The sequence below is a fragment of the Ambystoma mexicanum genome, chromosome 5q (genome assembly GCF_040938575.1).
Source record: "Ambystoma mexicanum isolate Mex_15411 chromosome 5q, UKY_AmexF1_1, whole genome shotgun sequence".
In the NCBI taxonomy this organism is placed as follows: Eukaryota; Metazoa; Chordata; class Amphibia; order Caudata; family Ambystomatidae; genus Ambystoma; species Ambystoma mexicanum.
In genome coordinates this window covers 41,360,645-41,384,912 of record NC_090933.1, presented here as the reverse complement: position 1 = coordinate 41,384,912, position 24,268 = coordinate 41,360,645, and the positions used below count along the sequence as shown (strand labels likewise).

The window sequence follows — 24,268 nt, the reverse complement described above, 5'->3', positions numbered from 1 at the left end:
ACATTTTCTTCCCGAAGGAAGCCCATTCCTCCGGCGTTGCATGCTTGGTGGGATAAGCGACCCGCCGATGGGCGGAGTCTTCGGATGAGGACGGGCAAGGCAACCGATGATGGTGCTTCAGGGAGTGCCTCGAAGAGGCAGATGAGTGGAGGGACCGACTCCGGGACCGAGACCCACTGGACTTCCGACGACGACGATGCAGAGAGTCGCCCCTCGAATCGTCCGTCGAAAGCCCCGCAGACCTCGACTTCCGTGGCTTGGACACCTTACCTACCGACAACTTCTTATTGCGCTCACGCAAGGCTTTGGACGTGAGCGACTGGCAGTTGACACAGTCATCCGTGTCATGGGTCTCCCCGAGGCACCAGAGGCAGGCGTCGTGCGAGTCCGTCACCGACATCTTGGACCCACAGTCCCCGCACTTTTTAAAGCCCGGACTCAGGGTGGAAGACGAGGTAGACATCTCCACAAAGAATATACTTCAAAATACGAACAGGTTCGAAGAACCGAGAAAGAACAGAAACTCCAAAGAGTCGAGGCGCGCCGAGATCTGCGAAGCGAACACGTTCGCGAAAAAAACGGAACTGAGGCTACGGGCGTCGTGCGTCCTACTTATAACATCCAGTGACGTCGGCCGTCGGAGGAGGTCCTTGAGGGCGGCGTATCGACGTCATCGACGCAGGACGCAGATGCCAAAGATTTTCCGAAGCAGCACAGCTGTGGTGATTACATGTCATAGATATGGAATACGTCGGAGGACCCAATCCCCTCGAACGGATGAAACGGATGGGGTGGATGAAACAGATGGAACGGATCAAGTGGATGGAACAGATGGAGTGGAAGGAGTAGATTGGGGTGGATGGTGTGGATGGAGCAGATGGATGGTGGGATGGTGTGGATGGAGCGGATGGTGTGGACGTCGCGGATGGCGTGGACGTCAGGATGGTGCCGATAAGGCGGATGTAGCGGATGGTACGAACGGAGGCAACACCAGTTCCCCATGCCGTCACCATATACCTGTATCCCCTATATATGCTATCCTCCTGTATCCCCATATATATCTGTATCCCATATATACCTGTATCCACCCTGCCGCTTTATATCTGTATGTTGTTACGTATGTCCCCACCGTCCTGCTCACGTGGTCTCAGGCGTTTTTACTGATAACCACCATATCACACCACTACGCTTACCCTCCCACTATACACCATCATTCAACTGGAACACAGCTATACTCCTGTTAATTCGGCCTATCTGTTCACATACAAACACGACTCCATGATCACCTCATCACCCTAATAAAACACAGCTAGCTGAGCACATTCCGGGCTAGCTGTTCGCGTAGGTGTTCCTCAGGCCCAACGCAGCCAGAACCCAGTCTGGGTGGTCCACCCACCAGACATTAAACATCCAACTGATTTCCTCAGCACCACACCTATCGCTAGGAAGCAACTATCATCCAACAGCTACACCAGCTGCACACATATCCGGTGCACCCATGCACCATAGGACTCTCTCTATCTACTGACTTGAACTAGGGTTGCCGAGGGTGTTCAACCTACCAGCGCTTTGAGATCATCCCATAAGGCGCTATATAAATGCCAAGTAACATAACAAGTAACATAACATAGACCATCCTTAGAAACATCAGTTGAGGGAAATCCCAAACTAGAGATAGGGCAAGCTGGGCATTACACCCACCTTGAATATTTTAAATAAAGGTTTTCAAACTAACTGTTCTCTCTTGTGTATGTGACTCTCTCAATACCATGCTTGTTCTCACACCCCATACCCCATTAGGTTTCTGATCCTGATATTGTCTCTTCTGGAATGATTCTCCATGTCTTTGCAGTTACTGTGGAGATTTTGGACAAATACTTCCAGATTTTTAGCTGTTGCAGAGGTCATCAGTTCCTTTGTCGTTGAGTGTTCATCATCTGTATCCTTAAGCACCTCCCAGGTGCTCAACTTCCAATCCTATTATCGGTTATTGCTGCAGAAAGGTCCTCTCTCCCTAGACGCAATTCATTTCTTTGCCTCTTCGTAGGTGATTCATCCTTTTGCATGGGTGGTTCTGGTGATTTATCTTCATGCACCTGTCCTCTCCCACTTTCCTCCTAGGGCCTTTTTATAACTTCTTTTCCTCACAACTTTGGGTCTAAACTGAGCCACATTTCCTTGATTCTCTGGAGGGCATGTGGTTGCTGAGATCTAAATTCAATTTTGAACTGCAACGTCTGTCTAATATCAATCAAGTCCCAGCTCAATATAGCACATCGACTGCCTCTCTGTCTAAGCAGGGGTGCCAGGGTGAACCCAGTAGGCAGTGTTTTGGGGCACTTTGCGTCCTAATTCAACAGTAAGACTCCCTTATTTTGTCCCCCATTGTTGGCCAACTTTACGCTGGCAGGGTAAAGGAGAGGTTGGCTTTCTTCGTGCAGGCCACTCCATGCAGGGGAGCTTGCCCACGAATCCAGACAAAATCGCAACTTCCTTACACTGGCATTACAATATGGTGGTGCTTCCTTGATGTTTCATCCTCAGGGCATCAGAGAAGCAGGCTCATCTCTGTGCTTTTACAAGGTACACCTTACCACCTGAAGAGGCTTGGAGCTGAAATTTGAATCTCTGCATGGAGAAAGCAACCACCATATTACGGTCAGGCAGCTTTGGTCTAACTGCATATTAAATTGATTACCCAGGATTTAGCTTTCACTCGTTAAGTAATTCGATGTTCCCCATTGGTCTCTCACCTTTGAATCCCAGTTTCTGAGTTCTGGAAGGCCTTCACAGTGGGAGTGGGATGCCAGTCCAGAGCTCTAGAAAGCCACTCTGCACCTAGCACTATCTTGACCACACTGCTTGAAACTGAATTTTAGAGAAAGAATTTAGATGCAGACTGTACCAGTGTAGAAGAAGGTGATCAACCACAGCTCTTACTGGATTTGACAAATCAGGTATTGATAATCCTTGTGCTCAAACTCGGCAAGCCACCGGAGGAACATGCTTAATGCAGTTCCATCTTCCTGAATAATTTTGAAACAAAGATCTTAACCCAGGCTTTTGCAAATGAAGCCCCCCCCCCTAATCAAGGAGGAGGTGGTGGAGGGGGGGTGAGAGAGAGAGAGATTACAGCCCTGGGGAAGCATGATTGGGGAACGATAGATGGGAGTCATTACTTTGATTAACAGCTTACCAAAGTATTGATGGGAATTGTAGCAGGTCAAGAAGGAATGAGAAACACGTTTGAGATTAGGGAGAACCAGTTCTTATCCATTTGTGAATAGACTAAGAACATCTCAGACAATCATAGCTTTAAGTTATTCCAATGTAACTGTTCATTAAATTTATCATACACCTCCCATCCTGCGGAACACATTTCAAGAAGTCTGGCGCATCCAGGAAGTGCAACGGACGTGCACGTTTACTGTTTGACTGTTCGACGGGTCGCAGGCTGATGGGCTGGGGGGAATCTACGCAGTTATTCGAACAACTATTGTTGCCCTACGGGGCTTCATAGTAAGTTGTCTGAAATTCTGTTGATAACTTAAGAGATTGCCTGTTCCATGCTATATCCCTCTAAATTGAAAAGCATTATATGACGCTACTTGTACAGTCAGCCTATAAATAGGTTTAGCTTTATCTGAATTCGAGCTTATGAACTACTTCCCGCTAACTTACTATAGATAATATTGTGGCTTATGTTTGAACGTTGTTAGGCAGAAACCGGTGCAGTTCCCTTAGGGACCACTGCAAAAGATTTAAGACTACAGGTGTTTGGCAGTAAACCCACTTGGTAGCAGTCCGTACCACACAGATTCACTGGTAGCTGTGGCTGAGCAGTCAGACTTCCCTCAAGAAGAGTTAGGCAGTATACAGAGCATACGAAATAGGTACAGAAATACTGTAGCACAAGCAAACACTGACCAGAGCTTGGGTGTAAAAGTATATAATTATTTAACACACACTTATAAAACACACTAGCACTAAATTAGTAAGATAAGTTCAAAACACAATCACTATTATCATATGTACATCCCTGATTACTTGTTGGACAAGTCTTAGTTAACACCACTTATTTCCAGACAGAGGTGAGCGCTTAACGTTCGATGGCACTCCAACAAGTTAGATAAAAAGGGAGGGAAAAGCAGAATTATGGAAGCATACACACTAAACACTTTTTAAAGACCCACAGCAAGTTTAGGAAGGCACAGTCTACTGGTGAGCAAGGAAGTTTGGGTGCCAGGCCCACTTTCAAGGGAGCCAGGCGGACGATGCCCAAGATCAGACAGTTACACAGAGTCTTCAAAGTTTGTGGAGGTAGTTCGAAAAAGGTTTAGTTCAGTGCAGGAAAGTTAGCTAAGCTGTCCCAGGCTAACCCAGGTTCGAGAGACGAGGATTTAATACACCCCGTTCAAACGGTTGCAAGGGAAGCCAGGCGGAACACGGTACCTTAAATGGAGAGGATCCTCCAGCAGGGGCAGTTGTTCCTGCCAGCGGGTGCAAGTCGCAGCGTCGTCCAGAGGAGGAGAAGATCTCGTCGTGGAGCAAAGATGAAGGTCGTTGCACTGCCAGGGAAGAAACCAGCCGCAGAGTTCTCCGGTACAAAGGTACTACCCTTTCGGTTTGCGGTAGTGGTGAAAACGTGGTATCCCGGTTGCCGGGGTGCTTGGCGCAGGGAAGGCGGCCACCAGATGCTCCAGGAAGGCGAAAAGAAGGTAGACTGGTTATCCCCACCAGTCAAAGGAAGAAGACTCTCCGGGCTGGAGATCTCCTCTGTCGTTGGGAAAAGTGGGGAGACGGTTCAGCAGGGCTCCACCAGTGGTGTCGTCGTTGCAGGCCGGCTCAGCTTCTACCTCCTCGGATTCTTAGGTCCTGTGGCAACTTCTGAAGTTCCAGTCCCCAAAGCCCTGCTTTTATGCAGCATACCCCCATTCACTCAGCCTAGCTATCAATCAAACAAGAGTGTGACTTGAGTTACCAAGGTAACACAGTCCAGGGTGCCTAAACCCCCTCCCGCACCCCCTGTGGCACCACTTTTGGAGGCTTCTGTGGAGAAGCCCACCAAAAAGTGGAACAAAGGGCTCGACTTGGGTTGGAGTCACAGAAGAGAACACAAACGCCATTTTAGAATCGAGTTCTGGCAAAAAATACCAACTGGCGAATTAATATTAAATAAATAAACCTGCGGTATGTTCGAGGCTTTAAGAATTAAATAATTAAAGTTGGTAGCCTCGAACAATGGGAAAATCCCATAGAGATATATTCTAGGTGTCGATGTCTTCCTCAAAGACATCACAGGTGCACACGGTCTCGAACGCGTCGAGGACCAGGACCTGGAACGGGTACGTCGAGAACGAGTCCCCTTGTCCGAACGGGACCTCTCCGTGACTCGTGCCGACCACTCTTGCGAGCGGTGTCTCTCGAACTCTCACGGCCGACCCCACTCAGGGGCGCGGACGGTTTAGTACCCTGCGACTCGAGAATCGCCAGCATTTTCTTCCCGAAGAAAGCCCATTCCTCCGGCGTCGCACGGCTGGTGGGGTAAGCGACGTGCCGGGCAGAGTCCTCAGAAGAGGACCTGGAAGACGACCGCCGTCGGCGCTTCCAAAAATGCCTCGAAGAGGCCGAGGAGTGGCGAGACCGACTCCTAGAAGGAGACCCACGAGACTTCCGACGACGACGCGGAGAGTCACCTCTCGAATCATCCGTCGAAAGCCCCGCAGTCTTCGGCTTCCGGGGCTTGGACACCCGACCTACCGACAACTTCTTCTTACGTTCCCGTAAGGCTTTGGACGTGAGCGACTGGCAGTCGATACAGTCATCCGTGTCGTAGGCCTCCTTGAGGCACCAGAGGCAGGCGTCGTGCGAGTCAGTCACTGACATCTTGGCCCCACACTCCCCGCACTTCTTGAAGCCCGGACGCGGGGTCGAAGACGAAGTAGAAGACATCTTCTTATAAAGGATTTTCTCACAAAAACGAACAGGTTCGAAGAACCGAGAAGAACAGAACTCCAAAGAGTCGAGGCGTAACCGAGATTCACGAAGCAACACGTTCGCACAAAAAACGGAACTGAGGCTACGGGCGTCGTGCGTCCTACTTATCACATCGGATGACGTCAGAGGAGGTCCTCGATGACGGCGCATCGACGTCATCGACGCAGGAAAAAGTTTCCGAAGCAGCACAGCTGTGGTGATTACCTGTCATAGATATGGAATACGTCGGAGGGCCCAATCCGCTCGAAATTAGCCTTACAGAGAATTCTCCCTAACAAACGTGCGCTGGGGAAACAATTATTCATAACTGAACTCGAGCGGGAGAATTCTACAGCCGCTTCCATTGAATTTGTACTGGTGGATTTTACTGCCGACTTTATTGTGTTGTTTTCCACTATTGCTTTTATGTGAAATTGAATGGGTGTAATGTGTTGCTGTGCCTTGCTATGCCTAATCACTTGCATAATGAATGTTGTCTATCGTTTGAATTTACGCTGGTGAATACTATTCGCACTCTTACTGTGAAAGTAAATGGGTGGCTCTTTCACGATTTAACTTAAACTGGTGAACAGTATTGTTGATCACCTGCTAATTTGATCTAGAGATTGCCCTGCTAATCTAACCTCGAATGTGAGCTGGGGAATATTGTGATCATTTATATTTAATATATGAATATAATTACCACCTGCAAGTGACTACGACAAGGTGTACACTACTATTACCTATTTTTGAATCTGTTCTGGTGAACACTACTGTTGTGTATCTCATTCTGGGATTTGAGGAACGTTTTTGCTATTAATATTCTGAACTTGAATTGATTTAGCCTACGGCGATCCATAGTTGAATTGAGTTGGTGATTGGCACTGTTTAACCTAGAGAAGTCGCGGCAATGGTTAATGGCTTGCATAGTGGTCGCAAGATCCACAATGCTACCATTGATAAAAGCCACGAAGCGGATATCCGCAGTGAAGAAGATGGTTTAAATGTGTCAATTCAGTGAAATGAGTAATTCCAATGAGGCCGGTACATCAACCTACTTTGAAAAAATGGGAGGAATATTACCGCAAAAATTACTGTATCATGCAGTGGATGAAATCCATCATACACTACATTTCGAACCAATAGTGAAGGTTAAAACAGGCGATTTATTGTTGCCCCAGACCTACAAAGTCAAAGAGATGAACCTGGATCAATCAAATATACCATCTAGTGATGATATGGAGGTGCCTGAACATAGTGAGTTAATATCTAACATGTCCATTACCTCTACTAAACCCAGATTTTCTGATATCTCCATTATTGCACCAGCGATTGAGGCCCTCCTGGAGAAACGGATGCGTTTTTCAAGGGGACCCTCAACCCTGGTCAAACAAAGTCGATACTGCATGGAAGATGTCCATGTATTCACCAAATCCATTGACTCGACGGAAAAACAGAGTCAGGGTAACAAACATCTGATAGGGTGTGAGTCAATCAAAATGGATGCCCCGATTCAGGAGTTTCATAACCTTGGATCTAGTTTGCCCTCAGATATTCAAGGTAATCCTAAGTCCTCTGAGGTGTGTACATTTTCTGAACCAGAGAATGCCCTTTCCCCTCTTACAGAAAAACCTAGAGGTGGTTAGTTTGAAATAGAGGTCAAGCGTAACCTTCTGGAATCCTCGGACTTAGGATCAGATTTTCCAGTTCCGACAATGATTTTGATTCTCCATGATAAGGGGCACGATCAGACTCACACCCAAATTGTTACCACCAATGATCTATTAATGTAGGTATTGGCTAAAATAAAGAGTGGAAGGGCTCCTATTTACCTGTGATGCAGTGGCATCACTGTCTACTAAACTAAAAAATTGAAGCCAAGTCCTGTGATGATTGACAGAGACACTCAAACCCTGGCGGATTTGAGAATGGCAGGTATGGCTAAGTCATATGCTGCAATGACTTCGGTAGAAGAGACCAAACCTGATAACAACGATCCAACTAAAAATGAACTATGTGAATTGGTATCCGACAATGCTGCAGCAATTAAGCAAATTCTACAGACACAATTATCGGCTCAGCATCTGGCTGGAGATAAGTTGGAAGTCTTGTCTCAAGAGATATGTGCCAGCCCTGAGACCCATCCTGACAGCCCATCAGCTTTGACTAACCTAATTGACCTTGAGGATGATGTACAGAAATCACAAAATCTTAATGAACCATCCCAAGAGATTATGATGAATGATCCAGGGATCAAACCGGTGCTGACCAGAAAACAAAAACGATTCATTATCAGGGGAGAAAAACGTAAGATAAACCAAAAAAAGAATGTCAGTGTAAATAAAAAACTAAAAACAAAAAATTACTTCTTAAAGGCTGGAAAAAAGACACTGATAACACAATCATTAAACAGGAAGGAGTATTTTGATTTCCAACAACTCAATAAAGAATCCAGAGTATTACTGGATGTAGAGTCTGATAAAAAAAAAAATCCTGTCTATTGAAGAGGGGCCTGAAAAGCGAATAAATGGCAAGGCGACCAGGGAATTATTATCAGACAATTCTGTATGTTCTCGAAAACAGAAACAATCTGATTTGTTAAACTTTTTCCCAGCATTATACATCAAGGCAGCTGGGAACAAAATCAAACAGGCTGGTCCTACCAAGCCAAGAAGTCTAACACAAATGTTGAGCAAGCAAAATCGAAAAAATCGCAGTTAAATGATCACAATGTTAAATCAAACCATAATGAGAAATCTAAAACACCAATTAAGGTTACTGATAAGGAGTAAGCCTCAAGTGATAATAAGCCTCAGCTAGTAGAAGAAGGCGAGGACAATGTTGCCATATTAACAATGAGTTTTTCAAAAGAGTTGGCCATGCATAATTAACAAAGGCATCCTAATGACCAAGCTCATTACTTAGACGAGTCGGGACTAGAATCTGATTCAGTGATCCTTACCCCCGATATACCGTCAATAATGAAATGGGAAACTAAGTCAGTAACATCTTCAAAAGTTAACCTAAATCGCTCAGCTATCCTCAAGGCATTCCAGGCAATCCCAGCGTTGAGAACAATCAGGAGTGACGATATTGATTGGGTACGCTTAGCAAGGGTCAACCCGACGAGGATGATATGTGGCTATCATTGCCTTATTATAATGAAAATCATATGGGAGCAGAAAGAAGACTTGAAACTATTAGGGGTATTCCCATTTATATTTAGATCGGATGAACAGGCCGGAATTTATATCACCACACCCCCAAGAAAGGAAGATTTGCCTGTGACGTCAATATCTGGAGGTAGTTTGCCTCAACTAACAGAATTATTTGGTCAAACAGTTCATGAACTTTGCAGCTGTAGTGTCAGAGGACTCGGAAGAAGCTAGACTTTTGCAGGGCGACTTGGCTCCATACTTTCTGAGATAGAGACTGTGTGGCTATAAAAGAGTAAACTGGTGGGAAAAGGGAGACTATTGGAGCTGGGTTGGGAGGACGGTGGGTGATCCGGATCCGCTCTCCCAGCAGGTCCCGCTGGTGGCGCTGTGTGGAAACGACTCCAAATTGCTTGCGGAAGTCCGTAGATACTGGGAACCGATGGGCTTGGCCACCTTCGGGGATATATGGCATGAAGGGGAGGTATTGGAATTCCAGAGTTTGCAGGAGGAGACAGGGGTGCATAGAGGCCAATATATAACTTACACCAGACTCACGAAACGGGTCAGGGAGAGGTGGCCTGAGACGGTGTTGGCGGAAGAACCTGATAGGAGGAGATTTTAATGCTACCTGTCTGGCCACTAATAATGAGACCAGTACAGGTAATCAGACACATGCTCAGACGTCGCTGATCAATGGAAGGAGATGGGTTGATTACTTTCTATCATGGGACATTCAATTGGCTCCTTTTGCAAGTGGTTCCCATCAGCATACCTGGTCTATAGGGCCCTGGGATTCATGATAGACTATATCTTTGTATCCACTCAAGTTATTAAGTATGATTGACCCAATTCTAATTTGTGACTTGCAATATGGTGATCATTTTGCTTTGAACTCACAGCTCCATTTAAAATTGGTACATTCAAACTAATTCCTATATTAACATCGATTGAATTTGATCGGTCTCAGTTATCAACTAAATGGAACTCAAAATTATGTCACAAATTCTTACAGAAGATTAATAATGACCCGCTTTTTATTTGGGGAGGGAGTCAAGGTGGAATTCAAAGTGGTACAGCAGAATCAATTAATGCCTGGAGAATTTGTTCCCATATGTCACAATTAATGAGAGAAAGCTCTGTGTCTGCATTCCATAATCAGAGACACCAATTTAACATCAAGGTGGCGACTCTAAAAACAGAGAAACGGAAACAGCTATGACAGCTCAAACGATCCATCTATAATGCCCATCTATATCTTATCCACAAACAAGATATTCTACACATATATGCTAGAAAATTAAAATCCTTAAAATATGAAATTGATTTGACTGATAATCAGAAAATGTTATTTCTACTCCTAAAAAATGATTCTAGACAGGTATGGGTACACTGAGATCTTTAATCGGGACTTCTGATTCAATTGAAGAACCTTCGATTTCAGCCACCTCCTGGGTAGAGTTTATAAAAAATAAATCTGCTTGCCCCGTACCCTTTCAAAATAAACAATTTAAAGATGTCTCTAAGCTAGCAGGTGGAACCTGTCCGTGGGATGCTAATGATGTTCGTGCGGCTATTGTAGATTCTAAAGGTTCTCGAGCACCAGGCCCTGACGGTATTCCACCCTGCTTGGTGAAAGCTGACCCTGAATTATGGGCTGAGATATTCAAAATAAAATTTGATGCAATCCATCTAACAGGAATTATTCCCAGCTCATGGCGCTCTGCCATAATTATCCCCGTTTATAAGAAGGGAGCTATTGACGATCCGGCTAACTTTAGGCCAATAGCATTAATGGACGCCTCTGCAAAGAACTACTCTACTGTTAACATCTATCAAATCACATATCTCTGCATTCTCTATTTTGTCAAAATTCCAAGCAGGCTTCCATAAATATGGGATGCCAATTGAATGCCACCATAATTGCACATTTATATCAACATACTAAATTTTCCAACAGGACCAATATATACGGCAGCCCTTGACCTTGGTCAAAATGATGAAGTATGATTTTCCCATTAAGTTGGTTGCCATTATTGCGTCCCTGCATCACGCGACAACTTACAGTGCACAACTAAGGCAGGGGCAATTACTGATCCGATACCTACTGAAATTGGGCTTAAACAGGGCTGCAATACCGCTGCGGTCCTGTTTAACGTCTATTTATTAGATCTGGATGAAGGGTTGAACAAGGCACTTATTTATCCGGTCAAGTTAGACGGCCTAGTTTTGAATTGGCTTAGTTTTGCCAACTATCTTTTATTTTTTGACCGTACACCGTTCGGCTTACAAAATCAGTTGAATTTATTCTATAACTATGCCACAAAGAATAACCTGCAAGTAAAGCCTACAAAGTATTTTATTATCTCCTTTTTAGCTGGTAGGAAAAGGATAAAAAAATGTGACTGGTATCTAAATGGAATTTTAATTCCTAAGACTCTCTCTATGCGTTACCTAGGATATCATTTAGCTACTACATATTCTATTGAGCGCTGGAAGAGAGTACTGATTGATAAGGTTAAACCTCTTATTTCTCAGATGCTGATTATTTTGCGTAGACTGGGAACATTTTCTCTCATTCTGAATATTAAGTTTTACCTCCAAAAAATAGAACCAATTCTTCTTTATTCCCTAGACATATGTCTATATGATACAGAAGAAACTTTGGATGTAATCCAAGGAATGTTGTGGAAAAAGGTGTTGGGACTTGCTCTATCCACTCCTAACACGATTATATGTCATGAGCTGGGACTATTGCCTTTATCAGTGAAATGGCGTTGGCGTCTACTTTCTAAGTACGCAAAAATGTTATCCCCACCGCCTGCTTCTCTTTATAAAGTTTTGGCCACCATGATCTTGAAAGAATACCCTCCGTCAATTTTGAAGTTCAAAAATAAAATGAATCTTATATTATCTACAACTATGATTTCTAGAAAAGATCTATTATTGGGTCTCCCTTTGTGCAAACTTAAATTTCAACGCTTTCATTGGTGTGTTTTGGTGGACAACATTAGTAAAAGCAAAGCATTTTAATATGAGGAATTTCCACGTCAGTGGGGGCAATATGCCAAGTACCTGGAGAAGTTTCCTAGTTATAAAGCCAGACACATTTACTTAAGATTCCGTCTGAATCTAATTCATACTAATGAAAAATGTATGATATGCTATCGTGCAATAGACAAAGGAAATTCTGGACAGTGCAGATTTTGTTTACGAGCAAATGCCCTAGAAACTTTAAAGCATTTGACAGTTTACTGTTCTGGTTTTGAACCTGTAATAAAATAATTACTGGGTGATTTTCTATTCTCAGACTCAGGATTAAGTAGAGAAACCTTGTGGCAAAGAAGCATCTGGGGAAGGAGTGAATCTCTGACCCTTGCTTTAACCTCGTTTATTAGATTCTTAGAAGGTAAACTGCTGGACAAAAAATTAAACTTCTATAATATTGACTAATGAGAAAAGAGAATATTTTAGTCAGTTCTTAAAAAAAATTACCTCTTGTAAATGATGAAATTGTAGGTACTATGAATATATATGATGAGGCGTTATTAAGCCAGATAGTACAAATTAAGACCCTTCTAGATTAATTGATGTTTGTGTTAGAAGAACAAGTTACTTACCAACTTTAACAATGTTTCGACTGGATGTTCCTCCCACGTATTCCTCATCTTGTGATAATTGGTTTCGCCAGCTTCGATGCATAAGAAGAAAAAAAATTCGGCAGAGGGCGCTGTGCTCGAGGTCGTGGTGTCGAATATCCCTCGACGGGCACTGTATCGTGTCGACGTCACAGATGGTATAAATGGCTCGAGCCGCGCCTGTTGGCTTTAGTTCTGTTTTTTTGAGGAAATACTCGTGGAACATCTAGGCGTATGCTGTGACTGATAGACCCATCTTGAGAGGAAATTGTAAGAAAGTATAAACTATACTGCGGGGGAGGGTCGATGAGGAATACGTGGGAGGAACATCCAGTCGAAAGAACGTTACAGTTGGTAAGTAACTTGTTCTTCGAATGGATTGTGTCCTCCCACGTATTCCTCATCTTGTGATAGACTCCCATAGCAGTGATCAATCTGGAGGTGGGAGTACTAGTTCTTGTTTTCATGTACAGACTGAAGTACCGCTCTGAATAATAGTCCCTCATTTGAGGATGAGGCATCTAAACAGTAATGCTTGATAAAAGTATGCATTGATGCCCATGTTGCAGCTGAGCAAATATCTTTTGCAGGGAATCCCCTCTTCAAAGCCGCAGAAGTGGCCATTGCCGTTGTGGAGTGAGCACGTAGCCCATCCGGTGGATCTTTTCCTGCTAATCTGTAACATTCCAATATAGCTAGAATAATCCAGCGGGATATGGTTTGTTTTGTCACCGCTAACCCCAATTTACGACTTGTGTAGCCCACAAAAAGTTGGTCTTGTCGTAATTTTGCCATTCTTGCAATGTAAAAGCTGAGAGCCCTTTTAGGGTCCAGTCTATGTAATCTCTGCTCTTCTTTTCCCAAATGAGGAGGAGGATAAAATGTTGGTAAAACAATTTTCTGTGACAAATGGATGTCGGAAACTACTTTCGGTAAGAAAGATGGTTTAACTTTCAGAACTATTTTGTCTTTGTAAAATGTGGTGTATGGAGGTTTATATGAGAGAGCCTGTAGTTCACTAACCCTGCGGGCTGATGTTAATGCCACAAGAAGGACAGTTTTTAGTGTTAAAAGCCTCAATGGACATGAGTGCAGAGGCTCAAACGGTATACATGTTAAGAATTTAAGAACTAAATTCAAATCCCAAGTTGGAACATCAAATGGTATTGGTGGATATACATTTGTAAGTCTTTTCAGGAACTGTATTATTAATGGTATTTTGAAGTAAGAAACCTCTTCCGAGGAGCGCTTAAAAATGAACAGAGCAGCAAGGTATCCATTAATTGTTCCGATCTGAAGCCCCAGATTGGCTAGATGTAACAGGAAAGAAAGCACCATTAGTGTGCCACATTGAAAAGGGTCCACATCTCTATCCTTGCGCCAGTTACTGAATTTATTCCAACGTCACCGGTACAAGTATTTTGTTGCTGGCCTCCTGGCCGAAAGCAAAATCTCCATTACGTCATCTGGAAGATCCCAATCCTTGTATCTCAACCTCTCAGAAACCATACATGAAGGTTGAGCGTTTTGACCTCTGGATGGAGAACTCGACCTTCCTCTTGCGAGAGAAGATCCTCTCTTTGTGGAAGACGTACTGGGGGGCAGATGGACATGTCCAGAAGGTCCGGGTACCACGTTTTCCTGGCCCAGTCCGGGGCAATTAGGATCATGGTTTTCCTGAACTTTCTCAACCTCCTGATTACTTGAGGAATCACGTTGACTGGAGGAAACGCGTACAGCAGGGGAAAATCCCAATCCACTACGAACGCGTCTCCTAGAGCTCCTCTCGGAGGAAATTCCCTTGAGCAATACTGATCACACTTACGGTTTACCAAGGTTGCGAACAGATCCACTTGAGGGGTTCCCCAAAGGGTGAAGATCTCCAGAAGGACTTGCTGAGCTAATTCCCACTCGTGGGAGACTGTGCTCTGCCTGCTCAGAGCCTCTGCCGCCGTGTTCTGCTCTCCGGCTAGGTGAACTGCCGAAAGAGAGATTCCCTCTTGTATTACCCAGAACCAGAGCTGCATCGCCTCTCTGCACAGAGGTATTGATTGTACGCCTCCTCTTTTGTTGAGGTAGTACATGGCGACTGTGTTGTCCGTCATTATCAGGACATTCTTTCTCTGTACGGAGGGCAGGAAGGCCTTCAGAGCTAGTCTGATTGCCATCAGCTCTAAAAGGTTGATGTGTAGTCTGGACTCCGATGGAGACCAACGTCCGCTGATTGTCAGATTGTTGGTGTGTGCTCCCCACCCCGTGAGTGAGGCGTCCGTCACTACTGTTATCTCCGGCCATGGTTGCCAAAAGGATTCTCCCTTGAGGATGTTGTCGTTGCAATCCCACCATGAAAGATCCTGAGCAACTGCGCTCGGGACTTGCAGAAGATCTGACATATTCCCCGAGAATTGGGACCACTGAGTTCTGAGGGCCCATTAGAGGGATCTCATTCTCAATCTGGCCTCTGCCACCAGAAAAATGCAGGATGCCATGAGGCCGAGCAACCTCAGGAAGTCGAAGGCCGGCAGATGCTGGGCTTTCTGGAATTTTGTTACCATCTGCTGGATGTGGAGAGCTCTCATCTCGGGTGGCGAGGCTTTCCTGGACGAAGTGTCCAAGACTGCTCCGATAAACTGGAGCTGTTGGGATGGTACCATGTGGGACTTCTTGAAATTGAGGCAGAAGCCCAGGTTTTGGAGGAAGTGGCAGGTGATCCACAGGTGTTCCTGAGCTTGTTCTGGGGAACATGTTCGGATTAGCTAATCGTCTAGATAGAGGTATACGTGAATCGCCCCTCTCCTGAGACTCGCTGCCACAACCGCCATCAGCTTGGTGAAAACCCTCGGAGCGGAGGTCAGCCTGAATGGCAGAACTCGAAACTGATAGTGAGAACCACCAACTGCGAACCTCAGGTATTTTCTGTGCTTGGGATGGATCGGCACATGAAAATAAGCACCCTGAAGGTCCAATGATGCCAACCAGTTTGAAGCTGGAGATCCTGAAGGATCTGAGAAAGGGTAACCATCTTGAACTTAAAGAACATAGTTTGTATGTGTTCTTTCTTCAATCTTGCTGTGTCATGCGGTTAAACATGATCGATGAGATAGACTTTTTTCCAAGACATTTCCTGTTCTTCCATTTTCTTTCCTTCCTTGGGTGAGAGCAGGTGGGTGATTTGTGCTGGTCCTTGTTGTTCCCTCTTGCTCTTCCTTGACCCCTCTTGGAGTCTGTTCCTAGATTCCCCCTGCTCTTCTGTTTTGGTTTCCTGTTGATTGTTAGACAGGGTTTGATTTTTGTTTTTCTCTGCATCTGTGTGAATGTGCATCTTTTTCTCTGTCCTGTAAGCACTATTCTTAGTTTGTCCCTTGTCAACAATTGTATGTATTACGTTATCCTCCCTTTACTGTTGTAGCCTTTCAGGATCTCTGTTTAATTTGAAGGGTTCATGGGCATGGCTGGCATCCCGGTGGGTGTTTCTTGTCCCTGTGAGTATTGTCTTTAATGCGCTTTACATAATTCCATCAAAGGTGTCACCTGAGAGACTCATTGCTTGTCCTGTATGTAGACTTGTCACTGGCAGTGCCTGTAACAGCAGTTGTAGGTGTGGAGATTGCTGAATTTCCATTGAGTCTTCAGAGCATCCAAATACTTAGCCCACATGCCCTTTTGTATATTTGTATCACCTTCTATTTGCACAACATGGCTATCAGTGTGCATGCTTTTTTAAATACATAGTACTCCCTTTGTAATTTTGCACACATTTCACTTGTGAAAACACTCTGCCTTGTTTCTCTCCTTGACAAACACTTAGTGACCTAGAATCCCACGATAGATGTATATAATCTGCGTCCAGAGACCCACACCTACTACATCAGATAGGTCTCTCATTTTTGCCTCAGGATTTATGAGTTCCTCTGGAACTTGTCTAGTTCCATATTTTACTCCAAGAGGAGTGACCTCCTCATCATCTGAACCAGATTCTTCAGAAATTGAAGACATGGACTTAAAGAAGTCCGATCTTGGTAAGGGTGTAAACCTTCTCTCTTCCTCCTCATAATTTGTTGAAGAAATCAGTGTTTTCTTCGAGATAGTCTTCGAAGTAGTCGAAGGAACCTTCGACACACTCGACGAAGCCTTCGATAGAGGCGTCGAGGATGAACCAGGCTTCGGCATCGGAGCTGTCGGCGCCGATGGCGTCGATGAAATTGCATCCGACTTCGACAATTTTTGTTTCTTATGAGGGATCGGAGAGGCACTCGATCCTCGAGGATCTCTCAACGACTTGTCGACTCGAGATCTATGAGTACTACTAGGTTTAACTGTTGTAGTTCCCGACTTCCCTGCATCATCCAAAGGAGCAACCAAGGTCTGGTTCATCTGAGGTTTCTTCGAGGGGGTCAAGGCCGCGTTCTCAAAGACCTGCAACATTCTTTTTCTAAAGCTCTCCCATTTTGAAGGGGAATAGGACCTAGTAAGGGCATCGAACCAATTCTGTTGATGAATCGGACTATGATGATGAAGACCTATGTCTCCTCTTGAGCTTTTTTGAGGAAGACAAAGAAGATCGTCTCGACCTTCTACGAGATCAGGGTCTCTTCGAGTGCTTTTTGTGTCATTCCGATTCCTTAGAGTCAGACGATTTTTTATGTTTTTTAGATAAGGCTTTCGAAGAGCCCATCGACACCTCCCGCCCCACCGCTAATTTACTTTTCCTCTCACGGAGGGCCTTCTCTGTCATAGACTGACAGGAGCCACAGTCGCCGGTCTGATGGTCTGAGCCCAGACACCACAAACAGATACATGGGGATCGGTGATGGACATCTTCGATCCACAGTCATTACACTTCTTAAACCCCGTCTTGGGAGTCGAAGCGGTCGAAGAAGAAGACATTTTCTTGACAGAAATTCTTGAAGCGTGCCGTTCACGAGAGCAAAGCAATTGGAAAAACGGAACTGAAACCAACGGGCGCGGTTCGAGCCATTTATACCATCGGTGACGTCGACACGGTATGGAGCCCGTCGAGGGATATTCAACGCCGAGACCTCGAGCACAGCGCCCTCTGCTGAATTTGTTTTTTCGATGCAGCGAAGCGAATTATCACAAGATGAGGAATACGTGGGAGGACACAATCCATCCGAAATTTGCTTCTTGTTTTTTAAATTTCAAGGAAGATTTTAATGTGTTTTTATTGGTACTCATTTTTTACTGGGTTTTATTGAAGACTGACTCAACTGTTTATAAAGTCTTTTCGTTTCTTCATTTTAATGCTATTCATGTAATTGCAACTATGAAATTGTAAAATGTATTTCATTGTATTTACCATACAATAAATAAATAAATAAATAAAAATAAGAAGTCTGACCAATGTAGTAGGTGTGGGTCTCTGGAGATAGATTTTATACATCTATCGTGGGATTCTAGGTCACTAAGTGTTTGTCAAGGAGAGAAACAAGGCAGAGTGTTTTGACAAGTGAAATGTGTGCAAAATTACAAATGTATTTAAAAAAGCATGCACACTGATAGCCATGTTGTGCAAATAGAAGGTGATACAAATATACAAAAGGGCATGTGGGCTAAGTATTTGGAAGCTCTGAAGACTCAATGGAAATTCAGCAATCTCCTCACCTACAACTGCTGTTACAGGCACTGTCAGTGACAAGTCTACATACAGGACACGCAATGAGTCTCTCAGGAGACACCTTTGATGGGATTATATAAGGCACATTAAAGACAATACTCACAGGGACAAGAAACACTCACCGGGATGCCAGCCATGCCCATGAACCCGTCAAATTAAACAGAGATCCTGAAAGGCTACAACAGCAAAGGGGGGATAACGTAATACATACAATTGTTGACAAGGGACAAACTAAGAACAGTGCTTACAGGACAGAGAAAAAGATGTACATTCACACAGATGCAGAGAAAAACAAAAATCAAACCCTATCTAACAATCAACAGGAAACCAAAACAGAAGAGCAGGGGGAAACTAGGAACAGACTCCAAGGGGGGTCAATGGAAGAGCAACAACAAGGACCAGCACAAATCACCCACCTGCTCTCACCCAAGGAAGGAAAGAAAATGGAAGAACAGGAAATGTCTTGGAAAAAAGTCTATCTCATCAATCAAGTTTAACCGCATGAAACAGCAAGATTGAAGAAAGAACACAAACAAACTATGTTCTTTAGGAGCAGGAAAGCACTGGAAAGTGTTGGCTCAATAACAAGAATGCTAAAAGGGGAATCCAGGAATCAGGAAATACTAATAAGCAAACAAACTCGAAATCCAAATACAGGGGGAAATAGGAATAAGGAACCATGAGCATGCAGACTGGCCACACAAAGCAACACTACAACGACCAGTTCTGGAATGAAGTAAACTGAGGTATTTAAAGATAATTATATACAAACAATGGCGAGTTTAAAAAGGCTTGAAAATAACCCTTCCACCTGAAATATCAAAGCTAATGACAATATGCCTTGGGTGTGTTCCATGCTAACTCCTGCCAGCTACATGTGCTCCTTACCGTTCACCCAACTGTGTCCTGAAAGTTTGAAGATTCAGCAGTGGGAAAGGCATCCTGCAAAGTGTACTTTTAAGGGTAAGAAAATCTCACGTGCCGAAAAACCAGAAATTGATCTGGATGGGATGCCAAACAGGAAATGTGGTCTTATAGTTCCCAGATCACTGCAGTAATATCTCACAGGGATCTGACGGTGAGTCAAAGAGCCAACACATGCAAAAGCAATCCCCCAAGTGATGGGACAAGAGCAATGGAAGCAAATCATGTCAATTTGCAGTAATAGAATGGTGCTGGGAAAAAATGCCACTAGCAGAATTTTCCATTGTATATTGGTTGCTCCTCTCTGCTTCACCCCCAGATTTGGTATAGCTACCTGTAAAGCAAACAAGGCAAAACAAAAGAGGGGATGGCTGGGAGGTTTCGAATTAATCTTAACCTCTGGCATTGCTCTGGGAAGCTCTCCAGATCATCGTTCTTTGTTTGTCAACCCATTACAAAAGGGTAAAGACCATATGCAAATAAGGCTTAGTCCCAAGTATTTGGTCACATCCCTTCTGCACGAGACCACAAACATGCCCACACATTTTTCATCCTCATCACTGAGGTGTAGCTTGGGTCTCTAGGCCCCGCAGGCAGGGGAATCACATCTAGGTATACCGGTCCCACTTGGAGTGACTACAGCAAAACAAAAGTGGTGATGGCCGAAAGGTTTAGAATGAATCTTATCCTCTGGCATTGCACTGGGCAGCCCTTCAGACAATCGTTCTTCGCCTGCCAAGCCATTACAAAAGGGGAAATGCCATATGAAAATCAGACTTAGGCCCATCCCGAAATGGAAACACCAATGGCTGAATTTATTTATCGGGAGCATTCTACTGTCTCCATTATGACCAAACAAGCTATTTTGGGAAGGTTGCAGATCTTGCTATTTTGGCTTCAGATGTTCAAAGAGTTGATGGGAGGATTGTAAACCAGAAATGTTAATCCCTTGGTGTTTCCTAGATTATAATAAAACCATATGTAGGGATTATGGGAAGCATGCATAACTAATGACGCTCCTGACCAAGCTCTGAATACAGGTTACATGGTTTCCAGGTTCTTCCCCAGATGAGCAAAACTTGCTTATATATGTGGCATACTGCTGCAATCAACTGGACGCCTTTGGACAGCATATTAAACAATCATTGAAGCCCAGAGACATTTAGGCTTACTACAGAAACAATTTGCTTGGATATAAAATTGACAATTTAGTAATGGTGAGAAATGAAAGTGTCCTAAGGTTAAGGACCTTAACGTTAGGACTCTTTCTTTTCTTTCTCATACATTAGTCGGCCTTGTGCCAGGGCTGCTCTCTCCCCCCAAACCCCTAGCACCTCAAACATATGTAACATATGAAACTATCTCTGAATAGACATACTATTTCCACACTGGTGTGCACCACTAAAGAACCAGTATATAAATTGGTGATGGTGACCAGAAATGCATGCTCATGGCTATGTGCTCAGATTGATTTACAACCCCTGTGTATTTATTGTTGGATGGGTGATGCCTTCAGGTACTATGGAGTTTGGTGCCTGATGGTGCCAATACTTCCGCCTCATGTTTGGCTGCACTACCGCATTGTGTGGCCTAAACTGTTACTGTTGGATTGTATTCCCACAAAATGTTTAAATCATTTTGATAATAAAAAAAATAATAACCTGACAAATTAAACGTGCACACGTGCTCATTAAGCACTAGACTATGACTAAGGGAAGTTGCTTAACATAAATGTGTTTTATGGTTTCATTAACAAAAGGTTGTGTTATTTGGGAACATAAAATGCACAATAAACTATTTATAATTCAGTCTAACGTGAACGCAGGAAAATAAGTAATTCACAATGACTACTGAAATAATTCTACAGCTACAAATTAGCTACACATTAGGGCAAAGACTTACCCTAGCTGGGCCCACACCAACAAACATCTCCAAAAATTCAGACCCGTTTACTGTGATAAAGGGTACATCAGCTTCTCCTGCTGTGGCTTTGGCTAACAATGTTTTCCCTGTGCCCGGAGGACCGGTTAAAATAGCCCCCTGTAAGAAAAATGGTAATTCAAAAGGTTATGTACGAAATGGTGCAAACATCCGTTTTCTTCTAAGCATCAAAGAGAACAGTATTTAAAAAAACAAATGAACATTGCAAAATTGGTCTGTGGAACAAAACGGTCACCAACTGAGAGACCATCAGAAAAACTCAGCTTGAGTATAAATACACCTTTCATCATAAATAATAAAACGCTGGTGTCTACCGTTTAATTTAAGTAACTCGTGTTAGCCATTTATAAATCATCACTGACCACACGATCAAAACATCAATGCAAGGCAGGAGTGATTCAAGAACGGACAAGAATGAAAGCAACAGACCTGCTAGAGTACATAGCCCTTACAAAATGTAAACAACATTACACCATCCCAAGATGCTGCAACACACACACATGCACTTTTGTATTCCAACATAGTCAATTTAGTTGATAATTATGAAAATGGACACACTCCCTCTCTTATGGCAGTACAAAGAGAAGCGTTATTAGCTCGGCTCCAAATACTTTGGCATAATTACTCAGTGATCGTGATTCACCGATTCCAATCCCAGTCCACTATATATTTCAACTTTCTCACTGCATCCTGAAGATCTAGCAGTTTATACAGCTTGGAATCCTTCTAATCACCCAATGTATTAGCTAAATATTGCTCCAAATGGGAAATCTTTTGCTGCATCATTTTTTTAGCTGGTAGATGCAAGCACCAGTGGTGTATTTTGTATGTATGTATACTGGTCCCTTTCCCAATGCCAACCCTGGCTTGACATCCTGAAAAATCCAGCAGAGTTTCACAGTCTTTTAATTGCCTCAGGATCCTCAAAACTCTCCTTCGTCCAATTATTACGAGGAACATCCACCAGCCCGAGATTAAGTGCCTGATTCACAGAGAGTTTCCCTATGGGATTGCACCATTGTAAAACGCTTCTGTGAATCAGGCCCTAAATGCGGTTACCTAGAATAGGAGACAAATTACTCTTACTTGCATGAATTATTATCAGGTTGAGGGACGTGTCAGGTCTCTGATAAGCGCAACAAGTGTCTACACCTTTACCTATCTCCAAACACCAGGCAATGAACCCTTGATGGGGTAGTATTCACTGCAGCCTATTCCAAGTCATACCACCTTTTGCTAGAATTAACAGAAGCCAAATTAACCACCTGGGAAAGTTAACATGTTTTGCAGTATTTAAACAAACATCTAAGCCACTATGTCCACCCTTGAATGACCTCATCAGTTTCCAAAGGACCCTGGGAACTCTTCTCACCCAAATAAAACCCCAAAAAGTGTTTTGAAGAATCCACAATTCTGTCTTTGCCTTTGGCCTCAAGATCGGGATTGTGAGAACACAAAGTAACCTAGGTATTGCACTCATCTCCAGTGAATAAAATCCACCAAACCACGACAACTAACTTCTTCCAGTTCACAAGAGCCCGAGTAATTACTCTAAATAGGGAACCAATGTTATGTTTATAGAGCATCCTCTGCAATCTGGTAAATATAATCCGTAAACATTTTAAGATATTCATTGCCCAAATAAAGGCACATTTTTCCCTTTAGGTTCAGCATCACTTCTTGCGATTCACATATATTTAGCCCATTTGTTTTGAAAAAAATGTAAAACCTGAGATTAACTAAAATTCTTCTATGTCCTCAGAAAACCTGAGCCGAGTCTTCATTGTATTCCCCACATAAAAAAGGACATTGTTTACATACAGGGAAGCTTATGCATGGAGTTTCCCATGTTCAGACCTTTTGCAATGTTTCTACTCTGAACCCACTGAGCTACACCTTGTATAGCAAGGGAAAAAAGAAACATGGACAATCGCCAACCCTGCTTTGTGCACCTATGTAGTTTTATTTGTTAATTCCCCGTGGATTGTAATCCTGATTCTGGGGTCCAAGCCCTGGGGCTTTGTAGGTGTCTATGATCATTTTGAAGAATGTGGGACCAAATCCAAAGCACAAATGCTTCCAGTTAACCCTATCGAGAGAGAGAGAGAGAGAGAGAGAGAGAGAGAGAGAGAGAGAGAGAGAGAGAGAGAGAGAGAGAGAGAGAGAGAGAGAGAGAGAGAGAGAGAGAGAGAGAGAGAGAGAGAGAGAGAGAGAGAGAGAGAGAGAGAGAGAGAGAGAGAGAGAGAGAGAGAAAATGCATTCCCATTTCAATAATATTCAGGGCTCTGAAAATATTATCATTAGTATTTCTAACTGGAATAATCCTAGCCGACTGGTCCAGGTGTACAAGATCGGAGGGGACCCCTGCTAATCAGGTAGCTACGATATTACAATGTATTTTTGTATCAGTGTTTAAGAGAGTGGTTAGGCGATATATCCCACAATCTGAACACTTAATTTCATGCTTCAATATTAACTTTGTGACCTTGCCAATGCAGGCAAATGGTATTAAAAGTGTTTGCAATGTCCCTACTAAATTCGCCAATAACTGTTTACAGAAATGTACAGAAAACTGCCAAGGCAAGGCCCTTTATATGACAATGTGTTTGAGAGTCAAATGATGCGCATAAGCAGACATCTAATGGTAAGTGCAGAGTATTGCATTCTTCTTTTCGAGTTTCGAAAAAAGGGACGTCGACTGGCCATGTTTGTAATACTATCCCTGTGTGAAGTGTATTGTACCCATAATCCTTCACATGTTGTGGTCCTTCCAATTGTTTGGTTTCTGACAAGATGGAGAATGAAGTGATGCGTGAATACAGAAGATTACGGGGTAAGACGTCTTATGTAACTTCAACTACAAGAGGGAAGGAAGGCCGGGCGCATGTGAATCTTAGCAGATGCAAGCATCAGAAATACGATTAAGCGAAGTAAAGTATGCTTTATGAGGCTTGTGGATCTGCTTAACATAACATGCTGTGCATAGACCAGCGAGCAGT

At 43.6% G+C, this 24,268-nt stretch overlaps 1 protein-coding gene across 3 annotated transcripts in view; it reads right to left on the bottom strand.

Annotated features, from left to right (window-relative positions):
• The window catches only part of AFG3L2 (AFG3 like matrix AAA peptidase subunit 2), a 1,716,771-nt gene that overhangs the window by 717,122 nt on the left and 975,381 nt on the right, over window positions 1-24,268 (bottom strand). For all 3 annotated transcript variants that reach the window (XM_069620479.1, XM_069620477.1, XM_069620478.1), the window contains exon 9: window positions 21,231-21,368. In XM_069620479.1, coding sequence (XP_069476580.1) covers window positions 21,231-21,368 — 138 coding nt within the window. The remainder of the gene's footprint in view (window positions 1-21,230; window positions 21,369-24,268) is intronic.